Consider the following 16,412-nt stretch of genomic DNA (forward strand, 5'->3'; position numbering starts at 1 on the left):
ATTTGACATCCTTAAAATATTGTCTTTCAATTCATGAACATGGTATATTACTGTATTTACATAGGTTTTCTTTAATTCCTCTCAGTAATATCTTGTGGCTTTTCTGGTTGAAGGTTTTACACATCTTTCATTGGATTTATTTCTATGTATTTTATGTTTTGGGAAGCTATTAAATCATATTGCTTATATATTTTATTTCCTACATGTTCATTGTTAGTACCTAGTAATATAATTGATTTTTACTTGTTGGCCTCATACTCAGTGACCTTGATAAATAATTTATTGATTCTAACTTCTAATAGTTTATCTATAAGTTGTTTTGAATTTTCTAAATAAACAATTTTTCTTCTTATGACAATTTTGTTTCTTTTTAATGAGCTTCTGTTAAAACAACTTTGAATTTCTGAGTTACACCCAATTTGATCATGATGTGTTATCCTTTTTATATACTGTGAGTTTCAATTTGCTAATGTTTTGTTCCTTTAAAAAAAACTCTATCGTTTATAAGACTAGCCTATAATTTTCCTTTCTCCCACCATCTTTCTTAGTTATATGAAAGTTATGCTAACATCATCGAGTTGGGAGACATTAATTTTTTTTTCTTTCCTTTAGGAGAGGTCTTATAATATTTGATTTGTGTCTTTAAATGTTTGCTAGAATTTGCTTGTAAAGTTATTTGGGCTGGAGTTTTCTCTATGAAAATGTTTTACTTACAGTTTTAATTTATCTAATGGTTACAGAACTACTAAAATTTTCTTTGTTTTTGTGCTACTTTTGATAAATTTTATTTTCTTAAGTACTTTTTAATGTACATTTTCCCATTTATTGACATACTATCCATTTGTTATCTTTTTACATAGTTCAGTTTCTGTTGTAATATCCCTATTTTCATTCTTTATCTTGGCTTATTGTAACTTTTGTCTTATTTTCTTGATCATGCTCATTAGGTATTTTATCAATTTTATCAGTCTTTTTAAAGACTCAACTTTTGGCTTTGTTGATTCTGTAGTATGGTTACTTTCTATTTCATTATTTTTTGCTGTTGTTTTTGTTATGTCGCTTTTTCATTTGTTTGGACTTTCTTTCTTTCTTTCTTTCTTTCTTTCTTTCTTTCTTATGTTTGCTATTGCTTTTCTAAATTATTGAGATGGTTGCTTACATCTTCACTTTCCAACCTATACTAAGGTGCCCCAGGGTGCAACTATAAACTCACAGGGCATCATGGGATATTCTAAAATTTTAAGGAAACATGGCAATACTCAAAACCTGTTGGATACTACACAAGCTAATAGTTTGAGATAATTCATAATTTCAACATTAGATCAGAATGTCTTGTTAGCTCTTCAGTGCCTCCAAGCAGATATTTGTTGATACAGTTTTTCTTGTTATTTTAATAGGGGGATTGGTTCAAATTATTCACCATTGACATAAATGGAAGTTTTGGGTTGGTGTTCTAATTAGCCTATATTTTTTTAACTGAGGACAAAATCTTCTACTTTGTTTTGTATTAAACAAGTTGATGGCAGTGAGAAAGAATGAAGTCTGGCCATTTGTAGCAACGTGGATGCAACTGGAGAGTATTATGCTAAGTGAATAAGTCAGGCAAAGGAAGACAGATACCATATGTTTTCACTCTTATGTGGATCCTGAGAAACTTAACAGAAGACCAGGGAGGAGGGAAAGGGGAGGAAAAAGTTACAGAGAGGGAAGGAGGCAAGCCATAAGAGACCCTTAAATACTGAGAACAAACTGAGGGTTGATGGGGGGTGGGGGAGACGGGAAAGTGGGTGATGGGCATTGAGGAGGGCACCTGTTGGGATGAGCATTCAGAGTTGTATGGAAACCATTTGACAATAAATTATATATATATATATATATATATATATATATATATATATACACACACACACACACACATATATTTATATATATAAATACATATACATACATATACATGTATGTATACATACATATATATTAATTACATATATATACATATATACATATAATAAACAAGTTGATCACAGTAACTTTACTACTTATAACAATTATTGTTTATAGTAGTTACCCCTTTCTGAGTATTTCCTATGTTTTTAGTGTTAGTATCCATAGGTCTATATAGTATTTTCATGTCTTCCCCAGTCATTTCTGCCACTGTGTGACTATATAATGAATTTATTCTTTCAATGCAGTTTTCAGGAGTTGACCTGGATCAGGCATTATTCCAGCCCTTTCCATCAGAAATTGTGTTTCAGAACTATACTCCCTGTGAAGTCTATGAAGTTCCACTGGTTTTGAGAAACAATGACAAAGTGAGTATGTTTGCTGAATGTACCTCTCATGGAATATAAAAAGGGATTAAATAAAATGGAATCCTGTAGGATCTTAGATGAATTCTAAGAAAATAGTTGAAAACATTCCCTTTGACTATAAGCTTAATGAAGGCAAGACTGGGTTGGTGTGTTCATACATGTTCAAGCCCACATCAGTGCCCACCAAATGGTCAACTCCCAACATGTGCAGTAACATTTTTTGAGTAAAATATTGGTTAGGGAAATGTCATGAAGTTCTTATGTGTGACTGGTTCGAGACAATTACTCTTCATGCTTACATACTGTGTGTTAGAGCCACTGTTTCCCACATGAAGGTATAAACTCTACTCATATGAATTGAGGTTGTTCAGCCAAATTATTTATACTTTATAAATTGTATTTAAGAAAAAAATCTCCAAAAAAAATGGAGTTCCCGTTCCCCTTTTTCTGTCTCCTCCCTTCTACCTCAGATAGCCTTCAGATTTTGTCTATAGATAATTTTGGACAGCTTCTCCCACTGTCTATACCTTGTCCTTTTCTGGTTGCCCCTGAATCTCTTCTCAATCCATATGCCTTTTCTCCCCAAGAGATAAATTAGGGTTTACTTCAAGAAAAAGGTATTAAGTTCCTGAAGATTTCCTGGACATGTAACAATAATGGAAGAAAGAATAATGTGGGAGGTCAGCATGAAGCACAGTTAAAGTGTGAAAAGTAGTCAGATGGGGAGGAAGGCATCTGAGAGATGCTAAACTTCAGATGTGAAGGCAGGTAGGAATACCTCAGGAGTTTGAGAGTGTGGAGACAAAAAGCCTAGCTGTAGGAGAAAAGAAAAAAATAAATGAAGACTATGCAAGAACACTTGCAGTTATATTTGGCAGTAACTCATTAAAGGAATCAGTGATGCCTTTCAGAGATCAATGGGGTGATTTAGTGGCAGCAAAGTCAGACTCTGAAGAAAATGGTGTATTTAGTTCTTGGCAGCAGAAGTATTAGCAAGAGAAGCTCAAGGGACAGAAGTTAAAAGGGTAGTCAGAAGAAAGAGAATCTGAGATGCTCAGGATTAGGCCCCTAGACCTCAAGAAGAGATACTTTACATACACAGTAGGGCTCTCTCTTTTCATGTAGGACTGCCAACGAAGTCACTTTGTCACTTCCACTTCTCTTTTTCCCTTTTGCCATGACTTTTTGACTCTTGCTCAGGTATTTTAAGGCTATTAAAGAGAGAGGAGCTAGCCCAAGGGTACTTTGGCCACTCCTGCTCAGCCCTAAATAAGACACGATTCCCAGCAGGTATATATGAGCAAGTAAAGGGTATAGGGCATGTGTCAGTTTTGTCTGCCAGAGGGCACTCACTTCTCATGGGTAACCCAACACCTCTTGGTTAGATGCTGCTGTGCTGTTAGACCTCATGAAAGGAGGGTCCCCCTCCAGGGAAAGTCCAGCTGCCAAAAGCAGATAGATTTCTCTAGCCTAGAAAGGCTTGTTCTTGGACATGTGACTCTCAGGACCCTTGTACTAGGTGGCTGATAAAAGCCTGCTTCTCTACTTCCTTAGCTCATGGACTAGTAAAGAACTGCTGGGATAGAATTTCTGTGCTGTTCACTATTTATTTGCTTCCTCATTGGCATTGAATGCAAACAACGGAGACCATTTGGTCCTTATTCCTCTATCTCCCACACACACAAGATGAAAGTAAGCTGTGAGCACTCTACAAGCCACAGTGCACTGTACTTGGGATATAATTATTAGCACCCAGACTCTAGAGTCAAACTCATCTGTCTCCCAGCTGCAGACCTTGGGTAAGTCACTTCACTTCTCCGGGCCATGGGAATACTAGTAGTACCCATTTCTTTTTTTTTTTTTTTATTTTTTTTTTTAACGTTTATTTATTATTGAGAGACAGAGAGACACAGAGCATGAGCAGGGGAGGGGCCGAGAGATGGAGAGACACAGAATCCGAAGCAGGCTTCAGGCTCTGGGCTGTCAGCACAGAGCCCAACGCGGGGCTCAAACTCACAAACCACGAGATCATGACCTGAGCCGAAGTCGGACGTTCAACCGACTGAGCCACCCAGGAGCCCCTAATAGTACCCATTTTAATAGGTTGTTTGGAATATTAAATGAGGTAATGCATGTAAAGTATTCAGCTCAGCACCTGTCACATAGGAAGCACTAAACCAATATTATTGTTAGTATTCCTAGGGTTGTTGGTGTTTTCCTTTCTAGTTTTTTAAATCCATAATTATGCTCTTACCAAAAGTATTCCCGGCAGCTTAAGTAGTATCATTCTGCACATTGTAAATGACACTGCACATTCCCCTTACCAGCCACTCCTGTTGGGCTCCTATCAGATTTGCACACATCTCTTCCCTGCCTCCTTACTTTCTAGTCTTAAGATCAGCCTTAAATCTGATCTTCGGCATTTCTTCTTCCCTTGCCCATCTGGATTTCAGTTTTGAGAGATTGTGGGGGTTTTGTTCTCATTTTTCCCCTGAGACTTCTCAGTCATACTTAACTATATTCACTTTCTTTTGCTCCCTTCAAGTCTTAAAAAAAAAAGTCATCCCTTTCCTTATGTCCCTAGAACCTCTAGGTTCTCCTCACATTTATATTTCCTTTATTGCTTAGACTGTCTTTGTTAAACAGAGAAGCATACCGTGGGCAAGGCAAGTAGAGCAGAGGAGGACTTGAAGAGAATGAAACTGTCTGAAGCCACTCTGACACTGGCCTGGGGACCCTCTGCTGCTTGCTCTTTGTTCTTGTGCACAGTGGTGTCTACTTAGGACAGTCCCCAAGAGGGAAGGTGGAGTGAGGCTGGGACTGGGCGAAGCTATAGCACTTAGGGAAAAGTGTCTTGTTCCCCTTCTGTAGAATGGGAGTCATAACGAAGCTCAGGGTTATTGAGAGGATTAAGCGGCTCATCGTGTATGGCTCATGGTGGATGGTCCATAGCAGGAGAGCAGTAAGTGTGATTTCTTCTCCCAGAGCAGTCCTCAAATGATGGGAAATCGAGCTGATCTCTACCATGTGGGTGGGGTTTTAGCTGACCACGAGGTCCTTCTTCGAAGATAGTCCCATTTAAATGAGAAAATGAACAAAGGCTTTCAGTAATGATAACAGTGAATAATAATTAAAAAAAAATAAAGCTCAGATGCACTGAATGAGTCATCTTGTCTCACATTTGAGGAGACAGAAGTTAAGCCTTGACCTAGGTCGAGTGGCTGGTAAGTAGTAGATGGAGATTTCCTGGTGGACTACAAAGCCTGGGCTTTTGCTTTTGCTTTTTCACGGGCAGAGTGGCCACCGTGGTGTGTTTTTCTTGCAGATTCCAAGGATGGTGAAAGTTGTTGAGGAAAGTTCACCTTACTTTAAAGTAATCAGCCCCAAAGACATTGGCCACAAAGTTGCTCCAGGAGTGCCGTCCATATTCCGAATCCTCTTCACTCCGGAGGAGAACAAGGTAAGAAAGTGGTTGTGTACTTGCCGTTAGCAGTTGGCAATTCCGAACATTCCTGGAGGCGTTGGTAGTATTGCCGTGAGTGGTATTGGTTGCGGTGTTGGTGGTTGTGTTGCTGACGGGGTTGGTGGTGTTGAGGGTGGTGGTGTTGGTGTCGATGGTATTAGTGGTGGTGATGGTGGTGGTGGTTAGAGTGGTGGTCAGGGTGGCTGAGAGGAGGGGATAGTGCACCACTGGGGATGAGAGAAGCATCATCAACCAGAGCTGAGGGCTTCCATGAGCTGTCAGCAGCCAGGGTATAAAGAAGGGTGATCCTTCTGGGTGCTCCGCCAACCCCCCTCCCCACCTCAGCATATTTTCATTTGAGTATCAGCCACAGGGTCACCAAAAAGGAACCAGTGTGCTCCAGATGCAGTGAGCCAAGGCAAAGCATAAAGATTATGGCTTATTGGAAGTTTAGGATCGTAGTTAGTTGCATCCCTCCTCCCTGGATTCTAACTAGTTCAGGAAAGAGACCCAAGATCCAAATATTGATCACAGTATTAGTCTCATTAATGGCAAAGAATGTGGCCAGTACCTGAGGCCTGGACAGGGCATCCTCCTCCCCAGTGACTGGCAAATAAGTGGCCCTGAAGGGCTGACACATGGATAGCTCCACCCAAGCTTGAGTGGGGCAGCTGCAGCTGAGAGCAGAGACCTGCCTGGTCTGCTTAGCCCTGTCCGCACCTAGGCCGCTAGAAAGAGCCTGAGTTCAAAAAGAGGCCTTTTCCCTGCAGTACCATTCCAGCTGTGGGGGAGCCAGTCCATCCCCAAACCCTTCTCAGTTATAGAAATTCCAGTTCCTCCTGGAAGGAAGGACCAGCTACGGGGGACTGAGGCTAGAGGCTTCCTCCCCAGCCCTTTTCCAGGAGTGCAAAATTGTGAGTTGAGTTTTCTTCTCTATGGGCCAAAGTAGGGACTTGTGCAGAGGAGGAAAGGAGTTTTACCAGCAGAACCAAAGGAGTCGGGTTGAAAAACAAGACTCAAATAAGCATGACAAAATGTCAGGTTATTATATAGTGTTAATGGTATGTGTGCTTATCTGTATTGTGCCGTTAGGGTTGGACTCAAAACATGATAGAGACAGAAAGTACTAGCTTTGAATCCCTGCTTCTTCATCACTCATACAAGTCAGCTGCTGTTAATGCCATTACTAGTGTCCCTGCTACTATTGCTGCTCTTTCTACTTTTCTGGAGAGCAGGAGTAGAGAATATAATGTGGCCTGCCACTCATGTATCACTGTAGTGAGTGGTTAGAAATTCTATTAGAATGATGCTGCTGTTATTATTTTTTGACTTTGTGGTAATACTATTTATTTTTCAGGTTGTGCTTGTTATGGACATGTAATTTTGCTTGGGGTACTATTGAAATAAATGAAAAGATAAAAGTTCCAGAAGTTGTGGTGGTGGTGGGCAGGGGCGTTGATGTTGCTGTTATTTTGTTATATGTTATCAAAGTCCTTTTTTTTTTTCCTTGAGTGTCTGTATCTGAATACTGTCTGTGAAGAGAATGGTGTCTGGATTGAGTTTGGGTATGAAATTCCTACACTGTCATTTCAGTAGAAAGATTATTAGAAGCCTCTGTGCAGCTTGAAAAATAGAAATAGAAAGTTTGTTCTATTTGCTGAATTGGATTTCCTTATTTTTTTTCCTGTGATGGAGAAAAAATGTCTTCTGTTGGATAACTACCTGTAGGTATTATGGCTGGGAAATGGACACATGGAACTTTCTTAGGAGGTAGAATGTTCTATATTGTGATAAGTGTGTGGGGTATACGGATTAATTCATTTGTTAAAATTATGCTTTTAATACTTATGCCTTCTACTATATCTAAATTTTACCTTAAAGACGATAAAGTAAAATAATAACAATGGAAGGGGGAAGAGGGCGTTGGGTTGAGGTATAGGTGAAGCCAGGATGGCAGAGTGTTAATATTTGTTGAATCTGGGTGGTGGGTATATGGGGTTTGTTACACTCATTTGTTTTCTCTGTGTATGTTTAAAACTTTCCCTAATCAAAAGCTAAAAGTAAAGAGAAAGATTTTATTACTGCTTATGTATACAGCAAATAAATAGTTGAAATGTATCTTAGGTATGTTTGTATTTATTATATAAATATGAAATGCTAACGTTCCTATTGAGGATTATTACTTTGCTATATTTTGTGGTGGCTTACCTTAATCTGGCTTTTTTATTCCCTCTTAACCTTTCCATTTCACCAACACTGTCTGTCTGTTGGGAAACCCCTAATTAAAAAAAATTAAGTTGTAGTTTGTTTTACTGTTTCTTCTAAGGATTTGAAAGTTCTCAACAGCTACATGCAGGTATGAGGAGACACAGAGTGAGAATCTTGGTTACCTATGAGAAATTTAAGTATTCAACTTTGGGTACATTAAGATTTTGTGTTGGATTTGGACTCTAAGCTATAATTTACATAATATGTTTTTCTAGAACATAGTGATTTCTCCTTTTGCTGACTGCCTTAGACTGATGGTGAGAATTTGGGGAAGCCCCTGCTGCTAGTTTTGGTCCCCCTTTCCTGCAAAGGTCCTGTTATACTTGCACCATCAGCAGGGCCCTACTCTCAGTAGTTTTTTTCAGTTGTCTGGGCATCTGCATTTGCTCACTGTTGGAAAGCCATCAGGGCCATGCACAGAATGACCAGCTAGGATTACCCATGCTGCCTTTAGTGCTGTTCCAGAATGTGGCAGAGGACTCAGATTTATTTTAGGAAAAATAGAAGTCAATCTTTTCACTGTGTCACTTTTTCTTCAGTTGGCTAAATTGATAGCCAACGTACATATGTATTTCTCTAATTTATCCCCTGCTGATCTGAACATACTCCATTCTCATTTACCCTCCTCACATCTGGAGGGTGAGATATGTAAATTGCAGCATGCCACAGCTTAATAAGCCAGTCCCCTTTCAATTGGATTTTCAGCACCCATGTATATTAGCATGTTGAAGATGATAATGTAATTTACATTTTTTCCTGTCATCTTTTAATCTGGCTTCCTGGGGATTTAACTTGTTAAGAATGCCAAGTGCCCAGATAACAGGTGCAGCAGGTTCACTTTGGTTTTCCGTATCTCTTCTTGTCACACAGACTTTAAAAAAAATGATAGGATATGTTATTAATTTAATAATCTTAGTGTATGTCAATGTGGTAGAAATAGAATAGTCAGTGTTATCATAACACTATAAAATTCTGGAGTCTGGCACTTTTCTTGACCTCTTAAATTTGTATCTTTATTAAAGGGAGAATGAAAAGTACTAGGCTTTTGTAGGAAAGCAAAACTGGGTACTTTCTTGGACTTAAGAAAGCATCTGTTTACTATAGAATTGCCATATGGAAATGACTGCGGTAGTTTGAAGAGCAATTTTATTGCTCAGTTATGTTTTAAGGAAATATATAACTTGTGGTTAAAATAGTTTTCCTGGTTTGTTACTATGAAGTTTAAAAATTGTGGTCCAGGAAGACTAGAAAATGCTACTGTATTTAATGTTATCTAGGTATACAACGATGATGAACTATATTGCCAGCATTTTTAATTAAATTGTAGACACCATAAAATTTTCCACAATTAACCATTTTTTTTTTGGCAAAAATTATGATAGGGATTTTGTTTTCTTCCTGTCTAGGATTAGCCCTTCCTAGCCTAGCGCAATGCCTGACAAATAAGAAACTGTGGTAAATATTTGTTGAGTAAGACAAGTAAGTAAAAGTTAATCCCAAGAAAATACAAGGTTTCTTCAACTTGAGGATGGCCTACAGATGATAAAAGCAAAAGCATATAAAAAGGGCTCAAATATCTTTTTGTACCATGAACGTATTAGATTTTAGCTTTTTCTTGTTTCTCTCCACTTAATTACATATCCTCAGTGAGTCTATGTCACTACTTTTTAGCATTCTGGACTTCATAAATATCATTTTATAATAAGGCTAATGAGGATGTTGGGAATTCTCTTTATGAAGAAGTCTTGGTAGTTTAGGATCTAAATAAAGAGATTAAAAATGAGTAATATTCTTTCATTCACTCCGTGCCAGGTCTACTTCTGTGACCCAGGATCCACTGGAGAACAAAACAAGCTTTGGCCTTCATGGAGCTTATGTTCCTCAATGAATAATGAGCAAATGTGTAATTTAATGTCAGATATTGACTTAGTAGAGAATAGAGAGTGATGGGCTTCTGTTTCTTATCAGTAGGATGATTCTGTGATGAGGTTACATTGAGCAGAGAACCAAATTAAGCCGTGCAAATACCAGAGGGAAGATATTTGTTGGGGAGAGGGAGTAGCAAGTAGAAAGGCCTGTGACTGAAGCATGCTTGACAGCAGGCGCAGGGAAGTGAGGAAGGCACGTGACGAGTGGAGGAACCTGCTGGAACATGGTAGGAGACCAGGGTGCAGAGGGCAAGGTCATGAAGGGTTATAGAAACCATGCAAAGTGCGATAGGAAGCCACTGTAAGCTTGCTTATGGAAGCTTGTACCCTATGTAAAACCAGAATGAACTGTCATCATCTAGATTTTCAGGTTACCTGCACATGACCAATCTTGCTTCATCTATGCTGCTCCTGCCCAGAGGATTTTGTAGTGAGTCCCATACATCATATTATTTTCATCTGCAAGTACTTCATTTTTTGTCTCTGAAAGATAAGGACCCTTTAAAAAGTGAACATAACTACAATACCACTATCACCCCTAAAAAATGACAGTAGCTCCTCAATATCATCAAATATCTAGTCACTATTCATATCTCCCTAGTTTAAATATATATATATATATATATATATATATATATATATATATATATATAAATGTGTGTGTATATATATATATATATAAATACATATACATATATATATACATATATACACACACACACACACACCATATATATATATATATATATATTTTTTTTTTTTTTTTTTTTTTTAACTTGGCTTACTTTAATCAGGATCCAAACAAGGTGTTGAATGCATCCCCAGCAGATGTTCTCTGTCCCTTCTGTTTCCTATAAACTGGTAGTTAGATCCAGATACTTGATTTGATTAATATTTGACTTTGGGAGGGGGCAAGAATTCTTAGGTGATGTGGTACTACCTATTGTATCACATCAAAAGGCACAGAGTGTCTGTTGTTATGTTTTGTTTTTGTAATGATCCAATGAGGATGACGAGGTGCAGCTCATACAGGAAAGATAGGATAAATACTGAATCCTTTCCCTGTATCTACCCCAGAGGGTTTTGAATACGAATGACATCTCTGCCTTACATTTGGGGATTAGTCTGGTTGCTGCACCGAGGATAGACTGAAGGGAGTGTGAGGTGTAATAGCTAGTGGCCCACCCTTAACATCCGTTTTCTCTTTCTTCATTGGTAAGAGAATCCCAAATTTCGATTGGATTCACTGCTGCCTGAAATAAAAGATTGCATTTCCCCAACCTTCTTTGCAGCTATTTGTGTCTGTGTTTATCAGTGAGATGTGAGTGGGACTTCCAAGCATGTATTGACAAAAGCTGACTCAGCATGGAGGTGTTTTGTTTTGTCCTTCTGCCTTTTTTTGGCCTGTAGCCTGGCTGTGAGAAATAGCTGGCATCCTAAGAATTACTCTGCTACATGGGGTGACATTGAGGATAGATGCTGTGTGCTAGAATGGTAGAGCAGCAATTTAGGAATTTGGGTCCCTGGTGTCACTGTGGAGCCACCATAGCAATCCAGCCTGCCTACTTCCGGATTGGTTTATGATAGAGAGAGAAACATCTGTCTATCTAGTTTAAGTTGCTCTGATTTTGTTCTGTTTCCTGGCATGTGTAGCAGAACTGAACCCTGATGAATACAGGGATAAGAGGCTATTGTAATAGTTTGGGTAAAAGTGGTGGATGATTTGGATTAGGGTGGTGACAGTGAAAGTGTGGGAAGTAGGTAGATAAAGGATATACATTTTTATGGTAGAGCTGTCAGGATTTGTTCATGGATTGGATAAAGGGTATGAGAAAAGAGTCTAGTTTGATTCATAGTTTTTTGACCAGCACTGACCGAATGGTGGCACCATTTGCCGAGGTAGGGAAAAGTGGAGGGAAAGCAGGTTTGTGAAGCTGGGTGGGAGTAAGGTAGGGAATCAGAAGGATTCAGGGAATATGTTTTCGGTTTTTTTTTAGTGTTTATTTTATTTTAGAGAGAGAGAGAGACAGAGCATGAGTTCGGGAGGGGCAGAGAGAGAGGGAGACACAGAATTGATAGCAGGTTCCAGGCTCCACACTGTCAGCACAGAGCCTGACGCAGGGCTCGAACTCACAAACCTTGAAATCATGACCTGAACCCATCGGATGCTTAACCAACCAAGCCACCCAGGCGCCCCCGGGGAATCTGGTTTTTATAAGTTAAGTTGGATCTTCCCTTTAGACATCCAAGTGGAAATACCAAATAGACAGCTGGACACAATTATCTATGGCAAAAGGGAGATGTTGGCTAGAGATGAAGATTTGAAAATCATGTAAAAGATGACACTTTTCACCAAGAGGCGGATGAGCTGATGTTGAGAGTGGGTGTACATAAAGGAGATGCTGGTAAAAGGAGGAGATGCCAACAGAGGATGACACAAAGAGGAAGGGGTGGTCATGAAGTAGGAGGAAAATCAGAAGATTACAGTGCCTTGGAATCACAAATGGATACAGCATTTCAAAAGGGAAGGAGAGATCAATTTTGGATTACGTCCAAAGTTATGGAGAGTCGAATTATAAGGATGTGGAATGAGCCAATGGATTTGGCAACACCATGAGTGACCTTGGCAGAAAGAGTTTCTGTGGAATGTTGTGTACAGAAGCCTAATGGGATGGGTTGAAGAGAGAATGGACAGCAAGGATGTGGTGATATTGAGTGTAAATAATACCTGTGAGCAGTTTTGCTGTGAAGAGTAATTGGAAAAATGGGGCAGTAGCTGGAGGTGGATGTTGGACTCAAAAGTAGATTATTTAATATTTAAGAGGAAGCTACTTATGCTGATGTGTGAATGTTCAATAAAGAGGGAAAATTGATGTTTCAGGAAAATCATGGAGTGAGCTAGAAAGATTGAGATCTAATATATAAGTACAAGGTTTAAGCTTAGCAATAGGAGTGAAGGCAGAGTACATGGGTATAGGTATAGGTGGATTAATAGATCTAGGGGTAACTTGGAAAGCAAAAAGTTACAGAGGAAATTAATTACCTTAAGTGGGCAATTTCTACATGAATCATGAAGTAACCACATTATCATTGTACACTAAGGATAAAAAGGGTCAAAATAAATTTGGAAGTCTCAGATCTCTTTTCACACCAAGGGTCATAGGTCATTCTCTTTGAATAGATGGGGAAATATAGCTACCGCCAGGAAGCTGAGACCCCGCTAAGTCAAATGAAGAGTCACAGTGGTAGAGGATAAGGCCCGTGGTGCCTGACCAGTCTCATTTTTAAACTTATTAGAACTTCAGAGCTGACTCTTCTCTTTTGAAGGATGAGTTTCCGATTGAGAAGATACTTTAACCCTTTGGGGAATTGATAGCATTTTCTGGGGACATCAAGTATTAAATTCACTGAGTCCTAGTCAAATCTAGTTGTAGTTTTACTCTGTATGAGACATTCTCCCATGAAGTTTAGGAGTGGAGAAAAGGCAAAAAAAAAAAGAGGGTTGTGAGGGTTTAACCACATTGGCCATGCTTGCCTTTGCCTCGACGGTCATTTGCTGCAGGAGAGGACACCATTTTCCTTTGCTGGAGACTTTAAAGGACAGAATTATTGCCATGTTTACTCTCTATAATGGAGCTAATATAAAATCAAGATTCATTTTTTTCTGCTTCTCAGAAAGTTAGATCTTCCATTTTCATATTCTGTTGATGTTTTTTTAAAGTTTGCAGGCTAGGCAGGTTGGAAGGAAGGCAAGTGGACAAAAAGTAGACTGGATGTTTCATCTGGAGAGCATTGTTATAAAAGATAACATTTTAGGAGAGAAAGTGATTCATAGCCATGTCTCTCACAGTAGAGGGGAAAAGCTTGGAATAAATATTTTGGCTCTGAACGGTGACCTGATTGCCCTGAATCTAAATACAGTGGAAGGGAGTATATAAACTAAAGTGATTGCTTAGTTTGAAGGCTGACAGAGTCTCCCCGGGCATTACATCTGAATTAATTTTCAGTCAGTAGAGCAGTATATAATTGTATTTTACATAATCTAATATAGTCATATTAAATATAGAACTTCAGAGATTAGAAGACATTTTTATGGAGTTTTTTAAAGAATTCCTTCATATTCTTTTATGAGTATGTGAACTGATTATGATAAAAACATGTCATTCAGATCAAACTTTAAATCTTCCTCATTTGGAAATTTGAGAAGTTTGAAAATATCTCTGTGAATATTTCAATTAGCCTTCTAAACTACTTTAGGCTGTCTTCAATTCCTCATAGAACAAGGCAGAGAACGTGTAAATACAGAATAAAATAAGACAAATTACTTTGGGATCACATCTCATTCTGGATTCAGTAGCATCTTTTTTCTTTCTCTCAAATCCTCAGTTAATAGGAAGTTTCCACATGTGCCAGAAGCTTTCTGGTTCCTAATTCCCAACAAAAACTTTGCTTGCTGGGTTTGATCCACTAAGAAAAAATGAAAACAGTACTTATCTCTTTAGGATTCTGATGTAATCAGAGTAGATTATTTCGTTGGTGAATTCTGTGGGGTTTTCTAGGATCAAGTGTGCTTAATGTAATTTGTACTCCCTTATGTCTGAATAGCATAATTTTTGAGCCTGGTATTAACCGTCTACAAACCGGAATCAGTTGAAGAGCTGAGTCCAACAACTCAATTTTAATACATTTCATGAATACTTCCCATTAATTTTTATTACTTGTTCCTACCTTAAGACCTTTACATTTGCAATTCCTCTTTCTGAGAGCAATCCATTCCTAGATCTCACTTGACTGGCTCCTTTTGCTGTTCAGGTCTCCACCCAAAGATCACCTCCTCAGGAAATCCTCCTTGGTTGTTCTCACCTAAAGCAGCCCCTTCCAACATTATCACTTTACCATGTTTTATTTTCTTCAAAGCTCTTGTTGCTTTCTGAAATTATCTTGTATTATTGTTATTATTATCATTAGGGTTATCATTATTATTATCGTCACAATAAGAGGGAACACAAGTTGAGTTTTTCCCATATGCCTTATACAAATCATTATATTTAATACAACATTTTAATGACAGCTAGCATTTAAGGAGTGCTTGCTACTCACCAAATGCTAGATGAAGCATTTACCACCCTCTGCTAGGTCACTGTCCTGTTTGCCCGGACTGTTGCAGGGGCTTCCTAACTGGCCTCGGTTTTCGCATTTTAACCTCTTAGATTTCTCTGCCCACATAGCAGTTAGTGGTCTTTCTAAAACATAAATCAGGTCCATCATGATCAGCTCTCAGCATTAGATGCTTTTGGCCTTTTTCGGGTCCCAACTGGCTTACAACGTCTGGTGCGATCTGGCCCCTACAACCTCGCTGCCAGGTCTCTAACCTCTCCTGACCTCTGGCCACTGGCTCCAAGTCACACTTTGCCCAGAGTGCCATCCATCTGCGCATGGTTCAGGTCTCAATTCGCTCAGATCTCTGCTGAAATGTCACTGCTCATAGAGGCCCTTCCCAAGTGTGCCATGTGAAAAAGCAAGCGAACACTCTCCATCCCCTTCTGATGCTTCATTTTTCACCACTCACTACTGCCCAACATTGCGTTACTCATTTCCGTGCACTCAGCAAATATTTTTTGAATGTTTACTGTGTCCTAGGCCCTGTCTAGATACTGGATATATGAAATCAATACAATAGCCAGAGTCCCTGTTGACGGAGATTCTAGGGACAGGCATACACTAGACTCAACAAATAGGTAAAATATATGCTATGTTGGATGCTTTGGGGGCAACTAAAGCAGGAGGAAAGGCTGGGGAGTGATGCATAGAAGGGGGAGGAGTAAGTTTAAAATAGGACTGTCAGGGAGGCCTCAGTGAGCCTTGCAAAGTCCTGAAGGAGGTGAGGGAGTGAGCTATATGAGTAACTAGAGGAAAGCGTGTTCTACACAGAAAGAACATTGGGTTTGAAGGCTCTGGAGGAGGAGCAGTTCTAACATGTTCAAGGAGCAGCAAGGATACCTGTTGTGGAGCAGAGTGAGCAATCGGGGGAGAGGCTCTGGCCAGAGAAGTGATTTGAGCACCAGGCTGTAGCATTCACAGGCCTCATCCTGGGACACTGAGCAGAGGAACAACCTGAGCCAGACCCCTAGGGCCCTTGTGTGGAAAACAGACTGTGAGGGAACAAGAGCTGAAGTAGATAGAGTCCAGTTGCCCAGGAAAGATAGGAATGGCGAGGGCCAGGTGGCAGGGCAGAGATGAGAAGTGATCATGGTCTGGATGTGTTTGAGAGGTCAGTTCTACAGAATTTACTGAGAAATGGAGTAATCAAGAATGCCTCATTCCAGGGTTTCCAATCCAGGCCCCTGGAACAATGGAGATAGCAGTACTGAGACAGGGAGGCAGTGAGGAAACAGTCCATGAACAGGACCTCAGATGGCATCGTGGAGGCTTTGTGGGTAT

At 39.4% G+C, this 16,412-nt stretch overlaps 1 protein-coding gene across 1 annotated transcript in view; it reads left to right on the forward strand.

The window, feature by feature from the left end:
- The window catches only part of HYDIN (HYDIN axonemal central pair apparatus protein), a 340,954-nt gene that overhangs the window by 9,529 nt on the left and 315,013 nt on the right, over positions 1 to 16,412 (forward strand). The window contains 2 exon segments of the mRNA XM_047079251.1: positions 2,193 to 2,312; positions 5,638 to 5,772. Of these exon segments, the coding sequence (XP_046935207.1) occupies positions 2,193 to 2,312; positions 5,638 to 5,772 (255 nt within the window).

The sequence above is a fragment of the Lynx rufus genome, unplaced genomic scaffold (genome assembly GCF_022079265.1).
Source record: "Lynx rufus isolate CCGP_SWC_20201006 ecotype Redwood Valley unplaced genomic scaffold, mLynRuf1.p SCAF_16, whole genome shotgun sequence".
Taxonomy (NCBI): Eukaryota; Metazoa; Chordata; class Mammalia; order Carnivora; family Felidae; genus Lynx; species Lynx rufus.